The sequence below is a fragment of the Thunnus albacares genome, chromosome 15, assembly GCF_914725855.1.
Source record: "Thunnus albacares chromosome 15, fThuAlb1.1, whole genome shotgun sequence".
NCBI classification, from domain to species: domain Eukaryota; kingdom Metazoa; phylum Chordata; class Actinopteri; order Scombriformes; family Scombridae; genus Thunnus; species Thunnus albacares.
The window spans coordinates 20,905,953-20,931,584 of NC_058120.1; the positions used below are offsets into that span (position 1 = coordinate 20,905,953).

The 25,632-nt window shown below is 40.1% G+C and overlaps 1 protein-coding gene across 2 annotated transcripts in view; it reads right to left on the reverse strand.

The window, feature by feature from the left end:
- Positions 1–25,632, reverse strand: part of sptb (spectrin, beta, erythrocytic) — a 43,160-nt gene that overhangs the window by 7,532 nt on the left and 9,996 nt on the right. For both annotated transcript variants that reach the window (XM_044375356.1, XM_044375355.1), the window contains 26 exons: positions 19,598–19,749; positions 19,289–19,462; positions 17,302–17,399; positions 15,731–15,811; positions 15,472–15,587; positions 15,222–15,334; positions 14,953–15,140; positions 14,225–14,342; positions 13,491–13,649; positions 12,670–12,972; positions 12,432–12,582; positions 10,887–11,757; positions 10,575–10,712; positions 9,269–10,028; positions 8,764–8,966; positions 7,007–7,097; positions 6,384–6,530; positions 5,417–5,683; positions 4,721–4,945; positions 4,022–4,111; positions 3,142–3,432; positions 2,726–2,856; positions 2,284–2,488; positions 1,517–1,740; positions 1,096–1,246; positions 628–872 (listed from right to left, as the gene is read on the reverse strand). In XM_044375356.1, coding sequence (XP_044231291.1) covers positions 628–872; positions 1,096–1,246; positions 1,517–1,740; positions 2,284–2,488; positions 2,726–2,856; positions 3,142–3,432; positions 4,022–4,111; positions 4,721–4,945; positions 5,417–5,683; positions 6,384–6,530; positions 7,007–7,097; positions 8,764–8,966; positions 9,269–10,028; positions 10,575–10,712; positions 10,887–11,757; positions 12,432–12,582; positions 12,670–12,972; positions 13,491–13,649; positions 14,225–14,342; positions 14,953–15,140; positions 15,222–15,334; positions 15,472–15,587; positions 15,731–15,811; positions 17,302–17,399; positions 19,289–19,462; positions 19,598–19,749 — 5,692 coding nt within the window. The remainder of the gene's footprint in view (positions 1–627; positions 873–1,095; positions 1,247–1,516; positions 1,741–2,283; positions 2,489–2,725; positions 2,857–3,141; positions 3,433–4,021; positions 4,112–4,720; positions 4,946–5,416; positions 5,684–6,383; positions 6,531–7,006; positions 7,098–8,763; positions 8,967–9,268; positions 10,029–10,574; positions 10,713–10,886; positions 11,758–12,431; positions 12,583–12,669; positions 12,973–13,490; positions 13,650–14,224; positions 14,343–14,952; positions 15,141–15,221; positions 15,335–15,471; positions 15,588–15,730; positions 15,812–17,301; positions 17,400–19,288; positions 19,463–19,597; positions 19,750–25,632) is intronic.

Below are 25,632 nucleotides of genomic sequence, written 5' to 3' on the forward strand. Positions count from 1 at the left end.
CTGGAATTGCAACAGTAATGACCAGGCAGGTCGTCCTTTATCTAATGCGGAAATACTGAAGTCATACTATATGTCTTTATACTGGCCTAATAAATAAATAATATCCCACAACTAAAAATATTTTATTACATAATTATATTTTCTATTTACTGTTTTTGATCACATTGCTCTTTATGGTGAATTATAATTTTTTTCTGGAATGAGACATCACTTATTGTACCTCTAATAACCAGTATGTACTTCTTATCACTCTAACTAAACAATATATATTTTGAAAGATCTTATTCTTATTTATTAATTTATTTGATCCTACATCTTATTACTAGGCTTAATAGTTCTTCTGTATCCACCCTCCATCAAAAATGAAAAATACATGAATCTATACATACATAAACACTCCAAGTAAAAGCTGATCTGAATTCTGATTTTTCTCCTTCTTTACCGCAAATTATCTAAATTTTTCTTTATTTAAATTGATGTGAATAAAAAGTGAAATTCAAAAACTCAAAGGACAATGTTTCAGGTTTGTAAAAAGAAATGCAGCCTTTGCAGCCTTGCAGTTTGGAAATAGCAGTAATCAATGGATATCTAATGAACTATTAAGTCCTTGCCCCCATGTGTGCTCACCTGGGCTTCTCCTGAGTCTCAATCTGCTGGATGATGCTCTCCATCCAGGCCATCAGGTCTCGGACCATTGTGAAGAAGCGGAACTTCTCCGCTGTGTCGACTAGTTGCGCCCTACGGCCGTCGCAGGCATCCAGCAGGCCCTTCCAGGCTTCCAACACCTGTCTCTCTGTGACCTGGATGGCTTCTGCCTGGTCCCCTGCGTACTGGGCGTGAAGGCGTGTAGCTGTTTCCTGAAACTGTTGAACCTGGAGGAAAGAGAAACAGGAGTCAGATCATAAGATGCGTGTGACTGGGAGAAAACAAATATTTCTCTCACTTATGGCTTCTCACCCTTTGAAAAAACTTTTCACAGTTGCCCAAATATTGCAGCACTCTTTACCCCCCTCTAGATATGAATCATCAAAGTTTGCCTCTTGGCTGCTGACTACTGTGTTCCCTCAAAGTAAAAGGGCCAATCCCGTGCTGTACCTGTTTGCCTAAACTAGTGATGTCTCTTTCAAAGGCGGCATGCATTCTGTGGAAAGACTCGGCTTTGCTGAAGTCCTCTCCCACATCCTCAGGCAGCTCTTTCTGCTTGTCGTGGATCTGAGCCACCAGCTCCTTCCCATCATCAAAGTACCTTAGAGAAAAGAGACAGAGATCTCAGTCTCTTTGGCTCTGTGTGTGTATCATCATCATCACATGTATCATCCTACTCATTGTAATCGATGTAACATTATCATGTACTAGTTGAATTCTTTGACTTTGTTATTGCATCCAGATGTATTCTGGTTTGATGTCATCAATATAATTCTCATTTATTGGGACACTTATGTTCCATTAGAGGATTAGACATGAAACCTTAAACCTTTAAGCTCACGGTCTGGTACATCAATACCATTTTCCTTACTTGAGTAGTTCATAAGATGCCGTGAGGAGCTGAGTGCGAGTGTCAATCAGCTCGAGCAGATCGGCCCAGCTGTCATTGATGGCGTCTTTCCACTCTGCCATGGTGGCTGCCTCAGTGTGGCCGGCTTCAATCAGCTCATCTATCGTCAGGTTGACCATGTCCACTCGCTCCTGACCCACCATCCCCGTCTCCCGGGCAAAATCTCTGAACTTATCCCTCAGAAGCTGTGCCAAATTGGAGGGGAAAAGATAGAGATTATTTAGAATTAGAATCAGATGTTGCAGTTTTTGCATGGAAGTTGGAATAAAAATGTGCGAGTTGGCAGCAAGACAAGACTATTTTGAGTTAAATACCCAAAAAATCATGTAATGTGATATCTGTGAACTGCAAACGTGTGCCTAAGTGTTCACTAAACCAGACAGTCTGTGATCACTTTGCAACAAAAACAGCAAAACAGAGCTGTGAACAGAGCGCTCATTTATTGTTGTTCAAGCAACACTTTCACTGTTAAGCTTAGATTTTTTATTTCTCATAAAAGTAGATAAAAGTTCTAGTGAACGTGCCTGACAACAAAATTTTGTTTTGGAGGATAATTATCTAAAACAACTCCACCTCCAAAATTAGATTGATAAAATGAGTTTAAATAAACATCATGCCACATGCAGCTTCATTGGAATTTGAACACGTCTGCAGTCCAGTATGTGCAACACTGCTTCCTATCATTCTTCAGTGCATGTGTGTGAATGTCTTTGTGTGTTTAATACTACCGTGACATGGTCCAGGTCCTGACCCATCTCCTGAGAGGAGGCCATTACGTCTTTCTCTTCGATCCAGTGCTCCAGGTCCTCCACCTCTCGGCTCAGCAGGAAGTGATGGTAGGTGTGGTCCAGCTTCTTCCTGCGGTCCTCCGCCAACTCCCTCAGTCCCGCGTACTGCTTATCCACCTGGCCCTGTCGTCTGATGATCTCCTCACTGCAGACGAGGTAAAGGGGGAGGATGGATGGAAATAAGGTGCAGGGAGGATGGAGGAAATGAGAAAGAGATTGGATTTAGGTTTACTCGAGATGAGGCGGGTGATTATGACAGGTATGATCACACTTTACATGCTTATCATTCTTATCACACTAAACCACAGCTGGCTGGGACAACATGAGTGAATTAGCATCTTTACAAAGATGTAATTTTTTATCAAATTATCAAGGCACAGACCCATCAGGATGGTCTTCTGCAAACATTTTCTGTGCACGGTCTGCCAGCGCCTGGATGGAGTCAGCGTAGTCATCCACTGCTTGCTTAAGAATCATGTGACGCTTCAGAATCAGCATGGCACTTTGCTCATCCTGGAGACAAAGAAGAAGAGAATGAGTCATAATCAGGAGAAGGAGCAACGAAATGATGTGATAATGGTACACATCAAAGCGGAGGAAAATACTCCACATGAGCTCTCAATAGAGGGTGCCACTTATGAAAAGCGTGTCACCTTAATTGAAGAAAAACATAGCCATGTAATCATGTTAATGCATGCAGCGCCACTTGTTATTTGCACATGATATGCCTTGTTTTGAATTAGATCTATTATTCAGACATCTGCAGCCACTAATCAGCGTGCTTCCTCTGCTCCTCACCTTGGCCTTTTCATCAGCGATCATGTAAAGCTCCTGCTCCCCTATCCAGGCTTCAGCCTCGTCCGCGTCGTTGTAGTACTGCTGGGCCAAGTTGGAGCCGTTCAGCCTCTCCCTGCGCTTGGCCATCTCATCCTGCAGCCGGGCCCACGCGTCCTCCAGCTCCTTCAGCTGCTCCGTGATTCGGTCTGCCTCAGGTCTGCCTTCGGCGCTGGCAGCAGCCGCCATCCTCCTTCCTCGCTCTAGTACTTCGTCGACGCGAGGCTGGTGGCCCTCGATTTCCCTCTGCAGAGTCTGACGGACAGAAAAGGAGACGGTGAGTGTGGATCATATAAAAGTGTTCAAGTAACACCAAACTTTTACACATATTCTGACAACTTCTGCAGAATTTTGTGATATACGGAAACAAATAGTATTTGTGTCTTGTAAGGTAATTGTAACATGTTGTATATGTTTTTACTTTTATTGAAATAGATGCAGCTTTAAATCAGTTTACTGTGGTATTTCCACAGAGATAAAAGTTTAGTTAGAGCTGAAATGTCAATTAATGTATCTACAGAGAAATAATCGGACACTATTTTGATAATCAATTAATTATTTCGGTAAGTTTTCAAGCAAAAATTGCAAACAAATGCTGAACACTTTCTAGTTCCGGCTTCTCAGATGTGTGGATTTACTTTTCTTTCTCATATTTTATTGTTTTTATTTTTGGGTTTTTGACTGTAAGTAATAGATGTTACTTTAGGCTTCAGGAAATACATTTTCTGACATTTTTTAGACCAAACGATTAATCAATTATTCAAGAAAATACTTGTCTGATTAATCGGTTATTTGCAGCCCTAAAAGTGGTGATTTCTTTTTTTTCTACAGACAAATCAGTTACCTGGTTCTTCTTTAACAGCATTTGCACAGTCTGAAGATTGTTCCCATGCTCTTGTGACATTGCCAGGGGCATCCTCTCCTCAATCCAGAGCTGACAGTAAGAGACGGAGGAATAAGAAAAAGCAGAAACAAGAGATTATGGTGATGAAGAGAGAAAATTGTAAAGACTGGTTTCTGTTGAGGAAATAGATTCATAGATCTCTGATGAACACAGAGTATAGAAAATGTAAAGACCATCTTTCTCATACTGAAATGTACCCCTTTATAAAATGTCTCAGATTTCTCAAACAGTAAAAATCCTTCTTTAAGCTGCATCCTCCACCTGACTGAAGTGGATTTAGGCAGTGAAACCAATAAGGGATTAAAGCTTTTCCCTGATTCACCTGGAGAGTCAATTTCATGGAAAAAGCTGGTAGTCTTACTATCTTGAATACTAAGTGTACATACTGTAATTGAAAACTTAATTTCCAAATGAATAAGTTATGGTTTTGTGGGGTGGGGTGGGGGGGACATCCCTTGAAGCTCAGGCTTCAATATTTCTAGTCTCAAAAGGTGTTTCTGGCTGTCATTCAAAAACCAGTATTCATCCAGCTACCCTCCTTTTAAACCTAACGCTCTTTGTTCTAATTCTGTGCCATCAATCATTCAATATGGGACTTTCAACACTTGAATTTTGCTCAGAAATTGGATCCATGCTTACAAGCTCATCAGCCAAGTCTCTGTAGAACTGATGGACAGACTTGGCGGCCTCCAGCTTGCCCTTGCGCTGGGCCAGTGGCGTGAGGAGCTGCTGGAACTCCTGTTGCAGGGCCTGCTGCTCAGCCTCCAGCTCCGGCTGGTCCTCTCTGCCTCCGCCGTGCTTCCTGACGGCCTCCTGGAGCTCCTCCAACTCCCGCGCTCGGTCACGTACCTGGTTCTCTGTCATCTGGCACGGGGAGACGTGATTAGAGAAAAAGATGAATAGCCTTTCAAGAGTTTAATCAGGCTGTAGTGGAGGGTAAATCCACCGAAAGTTAGTTTGTCTTTCCATTTATGTTTTCAGCTAGGAAAGTTTTATCAATGCAACACTAATTGTAACATATTTTAATATCATTTGTGGTGTTCTAGTTTTTCATAACAGTAAATGCAACGTTTTATTTTACATTTAGATTCATAAGATTTTTGGTTATGTTTAAATGCCAGCAGTATACACAAAAGACACAGGTGCTCACATATTCAAAGCTAATCCTGAGAAAGCACATTTTGTGAGAAGCAGCCACTGATACTATAATATATGAACTCCCATGGTGGGATTTACCTAAGTGTGATTTAAGAAGTGCTTATAACCAAAAAAACTGCAGACACAAAAAGCATACAAATCTAAAGAATATCCAGTATATGCTCCAGAGATGCAGACCTGATGCTTTTTGAGCAGGATGTTGGCATTAGTCAGGTCTTTGACTTCCTCATCTCCGCTCTGTAGCTGCTGCTGCAGCCCACTCAGCCACTTCTTCATGTCTGCCAGGCTCTGGTCGAAAAGCTCGGAGCGGTTGGCGTCAAACAGCAGCCGAGCCTTCTCCTGGGTGGTGGTCTCCAGCATCTCCCACAGCTCGTGGAGTTTGGCCAGACGTTCCTTCACGATGGGCTCAAACTCGGGCTTGGACTCCATGAGCTCGTGGCCCTCCTGTGTCCACGAGAACACAGAGAAGTGAGGAGGAACTCAGTTAAAGTGTGTGTAAAGGTAAATATTTCATTACCTTCACAAAACACTAGTTTACAATTTGTGCCATCGTGTTTTATATAACTGAGATAACAAAACCCTTGACTTAATAAATACTTAAAGGCCCTCTTTCTTTCTTTTCCCTACCCACCTATTTTATACATGAACAGAAAATAATCTGCCAAAGTTAGAACAGTTTCGGTTATTTCACATGAGAGATTTATGTATTTGTGTTTTTGTCTGTGATCATCTCACTGGCTTGAACTGGTAAGGCTAAGTTGGAAAAAGGTGATGTCACATGTTTCTGTGCACCAATCAGTATTTAGCAACAATTGAATCAAAATCTAATGACAGTTATGAGGTTGTTTGCTGATGTCGCCGGGCCAATGAAATCTGATCAAACGACACAGTCCTCATGAAGCAGATTAGTAAGTTTTCAAAACTTTAACTTTGATTGTTGCTTGTTTAGTCATGAATATTTAAAGTTATCAAGAAAAACATACTGTATAATTCAGATTTAATTCAGGCTCTTCAAAAGGTGTCTGGTAGGTAAATAATATTAACAATATATGTAAAATGAACACTGGACAACATAAATATAAATATATATGTATACATGACAAACAGGTGTACACAGGCTTATACTGTACACAGACTTACTGACCTGGTCTACTTTGTTGAGCCAGTCCTTGTTGGAGGCCAGCTCAGCCATAAAGGCCTGATGTTTCAGCCACTTGCTGTGGAGGTTCCTGGCCTCATCGTACGACGTGTCCTGAGCGGTCAGCATCTTCTCGTTGATCCACAGAGTCAGCTGAAGCATGGAGAGGAGAAGTGAATATTAACGGATTAGCAAACAAGATTCAAATCATGGTCTCCGTGTGGGGAAAGTGAACAACTAATATCCATGCGAGCACAGTTACAAAACTTGGGAAAGTCATGGAAACGTCAACTTTTTAAGTTTCTGCAGAGGTGACTTTTTGTGAGGATTTACTTCTTTATCTTTTGAAAACAGAGCTAATTTACCAATTATTCAAATGGGACCCCTATCACAAATACTGTAGGGAGGATACAAATTTAGTCTAAGAAGATCTAATGAAGTGCAGCTGCGGTATAATAAACAAAGCAGAGTGTGTTTGGCAAATTGACAACAATAATCAAGAGATAAAAAAAAAAAAGAAAAATTACTGGGATGTTGAGTTTCAGTGAATGAATAATTAAGCTAATAATTAATGTACTAATTGATGTTACACAATGATTACATGAGCAGCAAACTGACGATGAACTCACATCTTGAGTGTTTTGAAGGAAGTGCTGCAGGTCGCGGTTATCGCTGAGTTTTTCCGACACCTCCTGGGCTCTTCTTTTATTTTTGTCATGCCTGAAGGTCGAAAACAAAAAACAAGCAAATACATTTTTAAAAAAAAAAACACACACACACAATGTCCAACCGAGTATATCTTCCTCCACTTTTTCATCCAACAACTCTAGTGAATCCATATGAGCTCCTCCTCCACGCAGAAAAAAATACCTGACACAGTAACCCAAAACAGTCATCTGTTTCTTCTGCTGCACTGTGAGAAATAGCTCTTACTTTAAGATCAATATCCATTATTGCAGGAGCCTGTCTACCAAGCTGAATTGTGGGAGTTAATGGAAAAAGCATCCTTGCCCTCTCTACTGCCTCTTGTTGACACTAATGATACAGTGATAAGAAGCTGTTTCACTGGTGGAACTCTGAGAGGTCTATTTTTCTACATAAGATTGGGGCCTGTGCAGTATTTATCAAACTAACAAGTGACACTTTGGCCTGAGGGGAAAAGATAAAAAGTAAAAAAATCTTCACTTTTATACTTTCTCACAAACTTAAGAATAAAAGCTATTTATCAAACTTCTTTCAATTTAAAAATTCTCTTAACTTTAGGAGAGCTCCAGAGGTCTCTTAATGTTTTGCTGGTTAAGAGTAGATTTTAGATAACTGCAGTACAGAGATAGAGGTGAGTGCACCTCCTGAGACATGTTTTAGAGTGATGCTACAAAATATAATTGGTCATGATAAATGATGCATTATCTGAAACAATATGTATGATTCATAATAGGGTAGTTTTAGCATATTATTTGAATTTGATTTGAAAAATTGATAGGATGTTACACCGTTTTTTTTCTCTTCAGTGGTGCAACAACATTAAAGCTGGCACTGATTTGGTTTGCAATCGCTTTCCATGTGTCCTCATTTTCTGCACTTGTGTTGTACTAAATCCTCTTTTTATGTTTTCTGTGATGTACCTCGTCTACCAGCAGCAGAATTTCTCTCCTGCTCCAGTTTTCTTTTGCTTTTATCTCCAATTCAGCCAATTTCCTAATGTTTCACCCCTTTATGTTAAAGGATAGGTTCACCATTTTTCAGGTGCCCAAATGAGCATTGAAACAGGTTTTGCTTGCTTCCTATGTAATATTTAAATATTATATAATATAATACATTAGAGTGATGTTGATTTCACATGTTAATTGCCACTATAGATAATAAGGATTTACATTTACATTTTGTCATTTGGTGGTGGTACAAATTCTCAAGTAGCTGATGAGGTACAAGTGCAATGAGACAGAGCACTAGACAGATTTTGGACTTAAGTGAAAGATAAAAGTACTATTTTTTTTTGTAAAATTAAAATCACATTTTTGCATTACATATCACTGAGTAAAATGTAAGGATGTAGGTTAAATCTTTGTTTCTAAGTGGTTATTCCTGCTAAAATAGCATATATATGATTAATCATGTGATCACTTTGGAGTTACTCTTACAAGCCATGATTCTCAGGATAAAAATGAAGCATTCCAGTTTTCCCTGATCAAAGCCAGTTTGAACAATGATTGTGATTGTGGGAAAGAAACATACACTAAAAATACCCCTCTAAATTGATCATGATCAATACCCAGTGTGGTTGAAATCATGTCAAAGATTGCTTAGAAGTACTACAATATCATGACATATTTGTACTATTCACAAGACTTTTATTTAAATTACATTACCCTAATGAACGACTGACCTGTCTCTGATGGAGTCCATTTTCTCCTGAACTTTCCCGGAGTACAAGTTTTCGCTGTCCACCAGCCGCTGTCCTGCCTGTAGAGTGCCGTCAATCTTGTCCTCATTGGCCTCCATGGTGCTCACAAAGTCCTCATGCTTTTTCAAAGCCTTCTCTGCACCGGCCAAGGTGTCGGGCTTGTCTATGTGAGCCAAGGTGTACTCCTGCAACAAAGCAGCCAACATTAGGGTGGAAAAGATATTAACAAAAAAAAAAAAAGAAAGAAAAAGAAAAACACCCCACAAACACCAGCAGCTGACTTTATTATATGACAAACATGCAGTGTGGGAACTGACCGCACAACATTCTTCCATACCGCATTCTTTTAAATACCTGTAGCATCACTAACCCCATCATTAACAAGCTAACCCGAACCCTGTGGTGACGAATGACTCTTCTAGTTACACATAGACAATTTTGAGATCTTACAAATGGTTCTACTTCACGTACACATGCAGTACAGTACCTGGTTGTTGAGGATGGCCTCTACAGCCTTGCCGTCCCTCATGAACTGCTGGAAGCCCAGGCCCTGGTCCAGTAGGTTCTTGCGACTGTCCCACATCTTCTGCAGTTCATACCAACCAAGATCCAGACCCTTCAGCGTCTTCTCTAGCTGCTGGTACTGAGGGTCGTCCTCCTGACCTTGGGTGACCTGGGCGCCGGTGTCCCTCACACGGTGATAGTCCTCTTCATGGTTGTTTATGTCTTCACGCACGGCGTCATGTAGGCTCAGCTGCTCCTCGGCCTCTGGTAGCGTGGCAGGCAGTTCTTCTGATGCCACAGCCTTCTGGGTCTTGAAAAGCCAGGACTGGAAGTCATCCATTTCTTGGAGGAATGACTGTAACTTGCTGACCTCGCCCAAAGAGTCCTCTCTGTCTTTAAGAGTCTTTCTAAGCGTGTCCCAAGCCCCATCCAGTTCATCTCTCCGGACCAAGATGTCGTCTGCGTTCTCCGGGTGGTCTTGGGCCAGCTGGTCAGCCTCTTTCCTCAGGAAGATAATCTTGGTTTCGATAGCGGCCAAATCTCTCTCCATGCCAAACAGTTTCCTCTGGATGGTCATGACAGCTGCCAGGTCGTTACCCAACTCCTGTGTGGACTCAATCACCCGCGTCTTGTCTTTGATCCAGGACTCCGTCTCGTCACACTCCAGCCCATAGTTGTGCAGACTACCAGCAGAATCCACTCTCCTCTTCTTCTCCTCCACCATGGCCTTGAAGGCCTCCCACCTGAAAGAGAATGATTTATTGAATGTTTAAATCACTTTAATGACATGTTAGGGTATGTCTCATATTCTGAAGATAGGGAAAATAGTAATTTCCTTGAAGAAATCATTTACTTAAAATCCAAGTAAATTCATTAAATTTATTTATTATTCAATTATAATTGGAAGCTTTATTCTCTCTATATATTTAATTATATGCTTCCCTCTAAACAAATTTCTTATTTCTCAGCTGACCTGCAGTTCACTGACTAAATAAGTCCTGGTTGCTAGTCGTTAATCAGAATCTATTGGAAGCATAGCAATTGATTATGTTTCTACTTGATCTGTAATTAGTGCTAAATTGCAGACTTCTTTCCAGGAAACCTATTGGACAATTAAAGAAATCATTCAGAAATTACAGAAAATAAGAAATATAGCATTAACAAAATTTTCATATGTCTCCATGAGAAAGAGAGAACATAAAAATATTTATGTTTGTGTTTTATTTCAGTTCAGTAAAACAGTAAAATTTATTAAAACACATCATCGATAGATAATAATTTCAAAGCACCTCTTATTCAGTCGTGTCTGACATTCCTTGACCTCTTTGGTTCGAGGGTGTCTGCTATCCTCAAGCTGTTTCACAGCTTTGTTGACATCATCAACTCTCGACTGAACATTTCCCATTTCTTGAGCGAGAATGCTCAACCTGAAAACCAGAACAGTGCAAGTTAAAATAGAAACAGTACAATGTACACAATGCATAGACATGGGCACTAGAATGGAGTAGATTAGTATTTGCAAAAAATGTTATTTCAGAAGACAGAATCAAGTAAGTAATTTGTCAAACATTAAATTCAGTAGTAGTAGTAGTTCAGTGTACCTATTCTGTACTACTTCCAGATCCTCCAGCTTCTCAGGCACCTCCAAGTCCACCAACCACGTCTCCTTCTGGCCCATCCAGAGCTCACAGGCGTCTGTCTCACTGAAGATGGTGTACAGGGCCATAGCGTCATCAAGCTTCTTCTGTCTCAGCTCAGCCAGAGACATGAGCTCCATGTACAGTTCCTTTATGTCTTTCAGACGTCTCTGGATATCAGGCGTGTTCTGTAGCTCCTCTGGCAGAGCGTTGACCTGTTTGGAGAGAGCATCAATGGTGGCTCCATTCTTGACTGCCTCATTCTTCAGGTCGTTGTGCCTTTTCAGTAGCCTCTGGGTGGTGTATTCATCGTGGCCTACGTCGTCGCTACTCATCTCCCTCTTGGCGTCCAGCAGCCAGGCCTTGAGTTCATCAGCATCTCCCTGAAACTGGAAGAAGCTCTGGGTGTCCTGCAGGTTCTGTTTCCGAAACGCTGCCAGCTCCTCCAGCTGCTGCCACTGCCTCCTGATGTTGTCCATGCATTCTTGAACTTTTGGTGAACCAAAGTGATTGGACTCAATCATCTCTTCTCCTGCAGTCAAGACCTGATCGAGGTTAGCGCGGCGGGCTCCAAGCTCGTCCTCGAAGGCGCTGTGTTTGCTCTGGAGTACCAGCACGCTCGTCAGGTCCTTGCCGTAATCCAGGGAGGAGAAAATGTGCTCCTTCTCCTTAATCCAGCTCTCCAACTCTGCCACCTCCCAAAGGAAGTTCCAGAAGAGGCGAGACTGCTCCAAGCGAGCCCTACGCTGGGCAGCCAAAGCACAAAGCTCCTTGTAGCACAGTTCGAGGTGCTGCACCCTCTCCGTGATTACCTGGGGATCACATGGCTTATAGCCTGGGAAATAATGAAGGACAACATAACAGTTACATATATTTACTGATTTCACTTTCTCTACGTGTTTAACTCCACTCAAGGCTCTAGGATGATCTTATTGTCAACTGGATACATTATGCTATGGTCATTATAGAGTCAGAACAGACTCCACACATTAAGGTCCAGATAAAAAAGGTTCTCAAATGGAAGAAAATGCACTGAAAATGCAGGTTTAAAATCTGTGTTGTCCTTAAGTCAAGTTTAGGAGTCTGCATTGTTTGAAGTGTATTGATACTGGTGTCATTACAGTAACTGAAACTTTTTCCCTACACCTTTTTGTTCTCTTAATATATTAATTATTAGAGAGATATTAGAAAGATAGTGAAGATAGCAATATTAGAAAGATAGTGTAAATTGGCAAAGTCATAACAGTTCTTAAATCAGGAGCTACTTGATCAAATAATGTGTAAAGAAGACTGGACAAAGCTTTTGGTGCAAGCAGTTTGCCACACTCACTGCTACAAACTGATTTCAGTCAGACCTCTAAAAGTAGAGGTTTGATACCCAGCCCTGGTCAAGGTCCATGGTCAAGGTTCATTCCAGGTTCAATCCACCTAATTTCCTCATCTCTAATAAAACCAGCTTATAAACAATAAATACTCTTGCCAAGGGGCACTATGAGCCACTGTACTTACTATCTCCATTGGCAAACTTGAGAGCAGCAGCACTGGCGTTCTCTACCCTCTCTGCCTGCAGAGCGATGTCATTCTCAATCAGAGCGTGTTTCTGTAATAAGTCTTCCACTTCCAACAAATGTTTCCCAAAGTCTGGAGACATCAGCCGAGCCTGAGGAGAGGAGGAGACAATTTGATCACCTTACAGTCTGAAAAATAAATGTTATCAGTTGATGTTTATTGCCTTCTGTTCTGTTACCTTCATCTCATCCATCCAGCTGATGATGTACAGCATCTCCTGGAAGATCCTCTGCAGGGTCAGGTTCTTATCCAGACGCCCCCTACGGGCCTTCAGCAGCTCCTGCAAGTAGTCCCACAGGCGCAGGACGTTGTCTTTCCGCACGTCGATACGTTTGGCATCATGGTAACGCTCAGACTCCAGCTCCTTTGAGATGTCCACCAGGGCTTGTACACGTTCTTCGTACGCAGCAATGTCCGTCTCAATGGCATCATGCTTCTTCTTTGCTGCTTCCACTGCTGGCAGGTCGTAACCAAAGTTATCCTGAGGAGGGAGAGAGAAAGGCAGTTCATGGCACAAGAAACCTTATGGTATATTAGATAAATAATAATGAGCGAGTGTATGGTTCAAGTGTATATTTTAAAATCGTTCTTGTCTTCTGATATAATTACTGTTAAATTAAGAAACTTGCTGTTTTTACTTGCAACTGACACTTTTTAGTTGCTGTAATCTCTGTTGTTTCTTAAGGCAACATGTTTCTGCTGTTTACCTGCCACCACCAATGATCAGGTGTGCAAAGGACCTGATGGTTTAATTAATAAATGCATAATACAATCTGTATTGTTCTACATATAATTTTATTTAACTAGGACATCTCATTAAGATCAAGAAAGACCTGAAAACCAAACAACCTGCATACAAGAAACCATAGCCACAATTAAAAAAATCTAAAGTCACACAACCAGTAATCGAGCGACAAAAAATAATAACAAACACGGTTACACGGTCTTTAAAAACATGAATTAATAATGGTGTCTATGGTTCTGCTGTTGCTGTTTTACCTGAGCCACTAATCTCTGGTTCTCCATTAGCCAGGTCTCCCTCATGGCAGCCTTCCTGTCGAATCTTCTCGCCATCTGTTCTAACTTCTCCTGTCTGATCAGCTCATCTCTCAGGACGCGCTCCCGCTCGTGCTCCGCCCTCTCCAGACGCTCCCAGGCCTGCACACAAACACATGAAGATGGAGATCATGAGGGTTTGCAGGTTCTGCTAGTTTGTGGGTAATAGCAATGTGAGGTGAAACATTTTCAATTTAGAAGTTTTCTTTTGCTTTCTGCTCAAGCTCAGCTACAGAGCAGCTCTCCTGATGCTGGTAGGGATTGAGTGTCATGTTCAAGGACACCGTGGGGGCAGATGTTTGCTGATACTACTGAGAAATCTGGTTCTCAGGAAAATAGGAAAGCATCACAACATATCTTAAGCACCTTGCACCAGCACCTTAAGAATACATTTCTAATTTTTGAGCTGTCACAGTGGGGAAATAGATCCTAACCATGACATGTTCTCCCTGTCGAGACACACAGACCTTTATTTTCTGCAAGGACTGGCTTTTATTATACAGTTTAGAAAATTACTCCATGAGGTTACTGGTGTAATTCAGTTCATTTGTAGTTTAATTGTTGCCTCAGGACTGTACTCTGCTAAATGACTGAATTTTGTTTTGCATGCTGGTCAAAAGAGAGACAATCTTCATATTAAAAATCCACATAGTGGGGTGACTGCTCTGGTCTCTTACCCTGTTAATATCTGCAACCAGGGCTCCCTCTTTAGGCGTGTAGACCCTCTGGTTGTTTGCCCTCATACGACTCTGGATGGTGAACAGCAGCACCTCGAGGTTACCCTTCTCTTGGAACCTGTTAAAAACCATAAGTCACACAAAAAGGTCAATTTAAGCCACACAGGGCTCTGCAAAAGCCAAGTCAAAACAGAAGTCTGAGTCATTACTGATTATGGAAATGAGCAAAAACACAATAATTTCACAAATATTTAGTCGAATATGTTGTGTTCAAAGTGCATTGTGCATTTGTATTGCAACTGTATTGCAACCTGTTGAAAAGACTGCTCTACACTCATTTTCTGCCCTCTGTATCAGTGTTTATATATTTGTAGTTAATTAGATGTGATCCTGTGCCCCCTATTAAAAAGTTGTGTATAATTTAAGAAAAACACCTACGTTAGTTTTAATAGAAAGACCTAACTGCGCTGCGGCTATGATGAAAAATGATGTTTAATCACAATTTTTGCCTTTTTTCGTTGTTGTTTGTTTACTGTTTAATTAATTCACCTGTGTTTCTGTTTGTTATTGCAGCTCTGACAGTTTATTTTAAATTTGTTTAATATGAATAATTGTAAATATGATTTAGGTGTTTTCTTTTTATCTTGAAAATTTAAAAAAAACCCACAATAATAGAATAGAAATAGAATGAGTGTGATGAAGAGGAGAGGTTTGCTGGTTTCACTCACTTGGGTGGCTTCTCTACAGTGCGGTAGGTGTTGAAGGCCTGAAGCTGCTGCTGAACTCCAGTCAGAGAGTTGGCAAGTTTCCGGTTGTTCAGCACGATGATGGTCTGCTCGATCCACGTCAGCAGGTCTGATGCTAGCGTCTCATACTTGTCAATCATCTTCTCTGTCTCGATGGCGTGATCCAGAACCTGCAGCAGAGAAGAGGACAGTCAGTAAAACAGAAAAGGGATTCATGTTAATGCTTGTTGTGCGTCATCTTTCCATCTCACTTTTCCAACTCTCTTGCCCTCGACAGCGAGCTGCTTCATCTTCGAGAAGTAGTGGTAGAATGCCACGACGTACGTGATGATGGACTTCTCATCTGGGTTCTCTGTGAACACATCTACAAAACAGAATGGCAGACAAATTAGTCACAGCCAAGCCAAACACATCACAGGCCCTGAGGTCTTTTTTCCACCAGGCTTAAAGCGTATAAACATTTATTTCTACATGAAGGCACAGCCTCTGACGGTCACTCGCCTTCTGGATCTAACAGTTTGGTAACGCCAAGCCTCTGCTCTGCTACGTTGAAGGCATTCTGGAGGTTGTGGGTCGGATTGGACCTCTTCAGGCTGTTATAGTCCACCAGATCTGGCCTGAGAGAGAAAGAGAGCAAAAGAGGAAAAGGAGACAATAAAAAAGATTGAGGATGAGGATGTGAGACACTGAGCAGACCTGGTTTCTTGTGTGTTTACATTCAAGCTGGTGAAAGTGGATTTAGTCATTCATCTCTTCTTACCGGTGTTTGTGTATGAGAGCGTTGAAGGCCATGCCGTCTTTCCAGCTGGTGGTGAAGTTTGTGATGTTGACATTGGGATATCTGCAAAACAAAAGCCAGGGGACGTCATTGACTGAATACAAGAGACACTGCTGAGAAGCTCCTGTTTTAAATCAATGTCTGGGATTTGTTCTGCTTCTCGACATGTGTAATTATGAACCACTTATTCCGGTAGCTTAAGGCCTAAGCAGGTGAAGTGCTTTTTGAACAGCAGCATCCATTTGCTCAAAAGATCACAAAATTCAGCAAGGTACCCTGAGTGGAAATCTACAGAATAATGGCTGAATTCAAACGGACGCTAAGGTCTCTCAGCACTTAAAAAGAAGGCCTTTAGCCTTAAAGGAATAGTTTGACACTATTATATTTGTACAGTAAACATTCAGCTACAGCTAGCAGTTAGCTTAGCTTACGAAACAGCTAAACCGGCTCTGTCCAAAGGTCACAAAATCCAGCTCCAGGAAGTCACTGCTCCCAGCCAAAAAATAATCCAGCACACAACCCACCATGAAACCACTGTTGTTTTTACATCACTTTTTACCCATTATTTGTACATATTAAGCAAACAGGATGTGACGCGTTAATTTGTGAGCCTTGGGTGCTTGTAGAGAGATTTTGTTACCTTTGGACAGAGCCATGCTAGCTGTTTCCCCCTGTTTCTTGTCTATATGCTAAGCTAAGATAACCGGCTACTGGCTTTAGCTTTAATATTCATCATGAAGACATGAATGGTCGGTTTTTATTTTATTTATTTATTGTCTCTCTTTATTAATTATTTGTTCTCAGTTGTGTTTTTAAGATTCAAATCTCATTTTTATTTATTTTATTCTAACACTTTTATTATTTTTACCTTGATCCACATAATTATGTCTGTGTTTTAATTAGATTGTATTTCTCAGTCTCTATAAAGCACATTAGTCAACCTTTGTGCTCTATAAATAAATAAATTGACTCGACTTGACTTAAAGTTAGCATACAGGCTGGAAACACGTATCCTCACACTGTCCAAAAGTCACAAAATCCACCTACGAGCTCCAAAAAATCACTGCTCCCAGCTTCACCCCATTTCTTGTGTTTTTGCTAAGCTAAGCTACCCGGCTGCTGGTTATAATATTTCATGTACAGACATGAGAGTTGTATCAATCTTCTTATCTAACTCTCGGCTAGAAAGCAAATACATATATTTCCCACAATGTTTATTCCTTTAAGAAAATCATCATTTGTGGCTTGATAAAAAACCCCAACTGAGGTTTTAAGTAAACGTTTAATGAATTTACTTCTTATTATCAAAGTCATCTTATTATTATCAAACTGAGTACTCAGCTATTTTGCACAATCTTTTAAGATATGAGTCATTGGTAACTGTAACTGCTTTTGGTGTACCCATTTCAGCCATAAAAGCTGGAATAATGTCACTCACAAAAAAAAAAACACTAAAAGATTTACAGCTGTGCACAGGACAGGAGTCTCATAACAAATTCCCAAAGGATATTTGCAACAGGTTGGTGATGCTAAAGTTCACTCGTCGCACTTACCCTGCAGTTTTCATCTGACACCACAGAAGAAGAGCGTCCTTGGCTGAGCGTGTCTCCTTCTGGTCCGCCTGGCCGGTTTCCACAATAATGTCCTGGATCTGATGAGAACAACAAGCACAGCTGGATGGTAAATAATGAAACTTGACTAATGACTGCGAGGTTTGCAATCAAACAAGAACAATTCACAGCAGAAAACAAAAACCCTAACTGATAGCAACATGTCATTAATAGGATGCACGAGTAGTGAACATTATGGCAATGTGGCACTAATTCCCATTTGAAATACATGATTTATTATAGCTTGAAGGAAAACTAGGTTATTATTTGTGTAAAACAAAACTAATTGAAAGGGATATATCATCAATGTTATTAGCCGGCTGGATTCTCACTAATCTAAACCTGGGGTCCAATTAATAGAATGAAATGTGGTAATTATTGAAGTTCTTATTTTCCCACACAGTGGGCCAGTAATTAGAGCAGTGATGTGATCTGAGAGACAGGCCCTGAGAGAGGGCTATATTTAGCCAGCTTTGGTTCTCCTGCAGACTGAAAAGATACAGACAGGACCAAGTCAACTCCTTTCTTTCTGTTTCTTTTTTCTTTTTCTTTTTTTCTTGAAAAAGGCTAAATAATGCAGGAGGCCATATTGTTTGAACTAACATGTCTAAAAATAACACTGTTGCTGTCAAATATAAAATAAATATATGCCCCTTCCAAGAAGATAAAAGAATCAAAGAGACATGTTCAGATGTTCTGGATGTGCTTCTAACAGCAGATAATAATGGCTGGAACCTGAAAGCTTCATTTTCAGGAAAAAGAAAAAGTCAAAAAAAAAAAAACATCCCAAGGCTGCCAGTTGAAAATGTTTTTGTGCTACATGCATACACACCCAAGTGAGACTAAACAATTAACAATTCAGAGACTCGTCTATGAACCACAGTAGGTAATCTACTATGGAAATGTGATTATAATCTAACATCCATATGAAGCAGAACCCACACTGTGATTTTAATTATATAGTTGTGTTCTCAGTCAGTGTTGGTGTAATCATAGCAACATATATTAACTACACTGTCATATTTGAAGTGCAGTCAGGCCGCACATGTGACCAGCTCATCGTGTTATTTGAAGATTGTGATATGCATATTAAGAAAACTTGTGGTTTTCCAGACCAGAACTGTAATGGTGGCATTTATAGATGTAAGAAAATCTAAAGGAATGCTGAATGACCTTGTGTTTGTTGTGAAGAAAACCTTTTTGATCTGAAAGCCATTTCTTAAAAAAGCTAAAAAAAATAATGATTGGGAAAATTTTCTTAGAGAGAAAATCTCCCGCTCCCTCCAGGTAACAGATGTTTTACAAAAATTGCTGTCCGGAGAGTAGTGGTATTATGAAATTATGTAAATACTCGCAGTAATATCACAACACTGTTTGCAACCACTGCCAAAGACCCATCTGGACAATATCCAAATGTGAAGCAAGATTTACTTTTGTTGAGATTTATTTCCTAGATTAACTTCCTTTACTGATCCTCATTGTTATGGTAATTAAATACATTGCATATAATAATAATGTTCATAAAATAATGTTTTGATGAAAACTACATTCTCACATTGCCTGTAGTTGTTAGTAACTGAGTAAGAGAGAATATGTATATGTGTATATGTATATATGTATATATGTATATTCAATTGTCCAACGTTTTGTGGAGGTCATTTAAATGGACCAAGTTTCACGATATAAGTTGTCACCCTGCTTTTACATTTTTACAGTTTAAGCTGACTTGTACTGCACAATTTAGTTAATAGTTACCAGTGGTGCACAAGTTTAATATGATCATGGTCAGACTTTGAAGATGAAAGCAAAAAATGAGCTAAATCAATGCCAAAACAACCCCCACATTTATTTAAAAGAAAGTAAAATTAAGGTAAATATAAGTAAATAAAGGTAAATATGGGCTGTCAGAGTGTAGTCAAGGTTTGTTTACCTGGAAGCGAAGGATAATGGTCCAGATGAGACCGAGGATGAGGCGATGGTTGCCGTCGACGATGTCATGGGAGCCCATGTTCTCCAGGTGGACCCTCTGCTCCTTGAGGAACTGCAGGGCCTTGTCCACATTCTCCAAACAGTGGATACGCATTCTGCCCTTAGTGGGTTTTGGCTGAAGACAGAAAGGAAAAGCAAAAGATGGAAAGGGAAAATTATAGAGACAAGAGTGAGAGAAAGGAATGATTCAAAGAATAAAAAAGGATTTCTACAACATATAAATGTAAGGTTTGACGAGGGAGCATCTCACCAGTCGTTCACCAGACAACACCTCCAGCAGTTTAATGAGCATGCGTCCGTCCCGCAGGTCCAGGTAGAGGTCGGAGATTCGACATCCGACCCGGGACAGGATGGAGTTGACCCATTTGGTGAAGGTCTTCTTCTGAACCGCCTCACGCTCATCTGGAGGGAGCACAAAGTGAAGAAAGAACATGAGCTCCATGAATAATGGAATATCTTCACAGCTACAGAACAGCAGTTGGAGTTATAGTATATCAGCATTTGTCTAAGGAAAGCTGCTTTGAAAGAAACAGAAATCTTACTGGTTGAATTAATCCTCAGGCTGTGCTTTCTTGTGAGTTTTGTCTTTTTGTACAGAGCATCTATGTTATTGGATTTAGTACAGTATGTGAATCAATAAAAGCTCCTCTCTTGTGACATCATTCCTGCGATAAAATGTGAAAAATTCTTGGAAAGAGCAATAAAGTAGAAGTGCTGCATACTGAAATAAAATCAGGTGCATACAAAGGCAAGTAATGGTTAAGCGTAGGTGTATTTATGCTGAATTGCTCGACTGCAGGTTTACATGAAAACCCAGGAATGACAGGGCAGAGAGATGCAGAGTATACAAGCATCACATTCGGAGAGGTTTTTTGGGAGGGTGAGCGCTGCTGCCCACATGGTGACACATTTTGCCGGGCTCACACTCACACTTTAAATCAAATCTCAACGCACGGCAGATGTGCCTCCTACTCAGCAGCAAAAATAAAACCATATCTGATGGGACCATATGTCGGTGTGACCTAATGTTCTAAACTTTGTTTATTTTGTTTGTGGACATGCATAAAGTAAATGGGAATGGGGGTGGTGTGAGTGGGTGTGTGATTGCGACGAGAGGTGGTACAGTGTATCTGCATTTAGAAAGCATGTGAAATACCTAGAATCTACCTGCATGATTTAAACTTTCTCTTATTACATGTCAAGTTACACAGAGTATATTCTGAATTATATTTATGTTAATGTAATAACACCATTAAAGACCACAACATCCCAGAAGAGGAAACACCACAATATGCCAGCTTGTTCATCTTTTAAAATATTAAAATATATAATCTAATAAGGCTTTACTCCAACATATTAACATCCATTTTGGAAAAAGTTCATCACTTAATTGATTAGACAATATTTATAGATCACATAGGAGTCTAGGCTTTGGCAATATTGTTGAAAAGGATATTTTCTGATATCAGTATATATCATGCAAACATCTGTGCTCCACTCATCACATCAGTAAACAAGACTACAGACACAGTGGTGCTTTGAGCTAATGTAGCATGCTATAATGCCCTCAGTGACAATGCTAACATGCTGATGTTTAGCAGGTATAATATTTACCATGCTTCTTAGTTAACATGCTAACATTTGCAAATTAGCACTAAAAAAAGGACATGTGGGGAACATGAATGTGTGCTCCAAATTTCACAGCAATCCATGTCATAATTCTTGAGACATTTCAATCAAAACCACAAATGTCAACCTCATAGTGGCGCTTAAGAAAAAGTCAGAGGATCACCAAAGTCAGTACTACACATCCTCTGGGAACTATGAACGTCTGCACAAAATGTCGTGCCAATCCATCAAATAGTTGTTGAGATATTTCAGTCAACAGACTGTCACTGCCATCCTTAAAGCCAAGCCACTAGCACGGCTAAATACTGCTCATAAAATAGATAAACTTGCATGGGAATCATTAATTTGGACAACTACATTTTGCAAAATGTAAACACTAGACATGTGACTTCATTTTAAGTCAATAATTAATCCAGAAAACTGTCTATCACATCAACTTTAAGTGAAACCTGTAATGGACTTTATATTTATCCAAGTGTTTATTTTGTAGAAAGTTTTTACTCATAGTGGACATAATTTTTGAATGAAGTCTGAGTGACAATCTCTGACATAATCTGGAGCAAGGATGACAGAAGGACAATGCAAGTTGACTACAGTTACCTTGATTGCACCCACAACTCAGACTCAAACTCAGCAGATACACACACACATATAAACACACACAGATCTGTAAAGTTTATCAGGTCAACTGCTGGTGATGAGATATTCTCCCCTCAGTTGTCCCATCTTGCACCACGTGACTTCCTTTTGGTCTCCCTGCTACAGTTTGCCCTCTTTATTCCTGAATCCAAATACGACAGCAAACTAAGGAGTGCAAAGGACTGCATCCTTAATGCCTCGTGTAATAAATGATTCAGACCCTGAGGCTGTGGAGAACAAGCAAGGAACAGCTCAAGAGGAGGAACAGAAAAAAACAGAGGGAGAAAAGGAAGGAAAGGGTGGTTAAAAGAGGAAGAGCGAAGAAGTTAAAGGTGTCGGATTAAAGGTTACGAAGAAGGAAATGGAGGGAGGAAAAAGAGTCTGGAGCAAAAGTAAACCAAGGAAGAGCAAACGATAGAGGTCGAAACAGATCAGAAAGAACGTAGCAGAGAAAGTGACTGGGATGCAGGCTTTCAGATTTAGTCTACAGGGACCCAGCAAGGAAAATAGAACAAGACACATTATCTACAGTATCTCCGTACTGCTAAAAATGACCTAATAAGCACAAAAAAAGCTTCAGCTCCATTCTTAGCGTCATCAAAGAGAGAGAAAATCAGAGGTTATTGTATGTAAAACACACGGAGCACAGTACAGTAAATAAATCATGCTTCATTCTGCTCCCCGCAGCAGAACAACAGCACGCAGCGTTCCACTAGATCCACACGGATAACCACGGCATGAAAAAGTAATGGCGATTAAAACATGCAAATAACTCGAAGCTCCATTAGGAGTGTCGGAGTTGATTTAGCACATCACAAACGGTTATATCATAATCTGTCAGCAGTGCAGAAAACAGAGACTGATAAGAATGAAAAAAAAACAGATGCACCATAAAACCGGTGACGAATTCTTTCTGAACTATTCGGGGTGCTGCTGCCTGTGGAGGATTTTACAGTAGGAGGCGGTAAGAGTACATCCCTGAAACATGCACATGGTTCGTCGGTATCGTTTCACATCACAAGACCTTGAGAGGAGACAGAAACACACTGATGCTCCCGGCCATTTAGGAAGCATGGGACAGCGGAGGGGGAGGGAAGGAAGTTGTTGCCTGCATGCATCCCCGCTGAGCAGTCTCCAGATGAGTAGTTCAACAAGCTCAATGTGACAACAGCTGAACAAAGCCCTCAGCGTTTGTCTAAAAACTAAGTTCGGTTTAACCCCCAAAATTCCTGTTGAGGTTTTGTAGAGCTGTGCATCATTATAATTATATATAAGATTCAGTATTGTTTGAGATTTCATTATTGTAATATCAAGATATATTTAGATATTGTCTATTCCAGGTGTTTGAAGCTGTGTTACAGTTAATTAGAGCTTATTTCAGTGTTCTAGCTCAATAACATGAACATCATATTACAAATTATTTTTAAAAGTTACTCCTAAAGCAGCGACTCTCACATTATATTTTGATATACAGTATTGATAATGTGGAATTGTGGCTGGAAGTTGGGTTTGTCTTTACTTTAGGATGCCGTCTGGTTGAATCCACACTCAACTTTGACAAACTTAACATAATAAGCTTGGAAATAGGGCTGCAGCTAACGATTATTATTATCAATAAACCTGTCAATTATTTTTTCTCAAATAAAGAATTAGCTGGTCTATGAAATGTAAAAAAAATGGTGAAAAATGTCAATCACCTTTTCCCAAAGCCCAAGATGCAACCTAAAATGTCTTGTTTTGACCTGACCAACAGTCTATAACCCGAAGATATTCAGTTTACTGTCATAGAGGACTAAAGAAAGCAGAAAATATTCACATTTAAGAAGAATTTCAGCATTTTTACTTGAAAATTACTCAAAACTCACTGTTGCAGCTCTACCTGTTAATATGTCCTCACAGTTCTATTCATGTAAACCATTTGAAGATCCCAGTACAACTGTGATAAATGTTGCTTATTTTGTAACAGGAATGCAAACTAAACGGAAAAATCACGAGAAAGGACATTTTTAGAATAGGAAGAATGTCCAGTAGGTGCCTCGGTTGTTTGATTCAGTATCATGCAAACTCATTTTGACTGTTTTATAGTAAACTTTAAGGCATTTAAAGAGACCAGAATCGTGAGTGGAGTCAAAACAGTTAAAGAGCAGTAACCATTTTATGTTGTCATTTTTATACATGTGCTTTATTAACTGCTTTTTAAACTCCATGAAAATGTACTCAGACTTGTATTATGATATATACTGCTATTGTGATGTAAAATTACATACTATATACTAATGATTTTATCCACATTTTATCACCCACCTCTATTGGTTTAGTATATTAAAGTTGGTGTATAAGTAGGATATCTCAACCTGTACTGTTGGGTTTTTGTTTTTTATTGAAATGTATATAAAAGCTACAATCTTTTATTTACTTACTGTATGATTTTATCTTCAGTCATGATAGAACTGGAGCTGAAAGGGAGCATGGTTCGGTTTTTAAACAGGAAAGTAGCTACGACAGTCTGACCGCAGCGTTATAGTATGTCTGATGTTTGGTTGTACTTAGTGCTGTTACAACAGGGGCTGCCATTGTCAAACTGTGCTTTTACATGAATAAAATATTCCTGTGCGTGAGCAGCAGTCATCCAGTATATCCAGCCTCTTTCACTCTCCGTCATAGTTTATCCACACTGGCTGGACAGTAGCAGCATCTCCTCCTTGCTGCCCTGCATCCCTTTTCCAAACTTCCCAGCTTTCTCTTCCTGTATATCACTACAAGCCTTACTAAACATTCCTCTGTTTCACATGCGTTTACTTAGTAATCTCTCATCCACTCTTTGACTTCAGTGAAAGCCCCATGACTTATTCATGCTGATGGATTTTCCCTGTATACAGCCTGGTCTGTCTTTTCCCACAGTCAGCTCTTACTGGATGTGGACCAGTGGTCCCAGAGCACCCATCTACATGCCTGAGTCATGGCACCGCCAGGGCTACCTGTCCTGCAGCCATGATCGCAGGTCTTATTAAGTCCTCGTCTGTTTGTTTACACTCTTCCTCAAGACAAGTTTTCAGTCAAAGATGAATTGTCTGAGCCTCTGATAGGTGCAGCTGCTGAACATCAGATTAATGCACAGGTCGTCAAGGTTTCTTGATGCCACAAAATCAATATCGACCCATATTTGTACTGATAAGGATTAAGGAAAGATGCTAAATGAGCACATCAGCTGTGAACCTTGATTAAAGTATAGTATCACACTTAAGGTGAGATTATATTTCAAAACAGTACAACAGGAGAAATTTAAGGGCCCGAAGTTTTCCAGACACAGCTGAGGATAGCTGAAAGGTTAAAGGTCAAGGTCTCACAAAAAAAAAAAAAACCACAACCAGGCAAGTTTGGCGCAAGCACTTTTCAGCAACCAGGGCAACAGAAACATGTCAATTTCTAAGAAAGATGTAAGAAAATGATGAATGGTTGAAATCAATAGATGCAAAATGCAGTGTTTTTCTCTCTTTCTCTATTTATTACTTATGGGGTTTTTTTTTATTACTGTTGTTCTGTCCAACTTCATTTTTCTACAGTCTTGACCAGATCTCAGAATAATGGGTAAATGAAAAGTAAATAAAATTTCATGACATGCAGTTGGCAGATCAATAGACTTGGCTCTGAACACCACTCTGATTTAGGAAAGCTTCAAAGTTTGCCGCTTCACATATCAGTTGCCTCTGCAGTCTCCCAAATCAGTCAATACTTGAAATCTAGCAGAGGCAGAAAAAAAAAAACATGTTTCCCCTCTCTGTTCTTTCATCCTCTCCTCCATTTTCCTCCTCTCACTAATGCACTCCTGTCATCAGGGAGTTGGATAGCATAGTGCAAGCTAACAAAAATCCACAGTGACGGCAAACCTCTCTCTTAAAACGTTAATAACACAGGCAGGCAGAAGTTAAACTGTCAGAGAAATTGATTATTTTTTTTAACAACGCCAAGGCAATCATGCATGGGGAAAAAAAAGGAGGCCTGGGATCAAAACACACT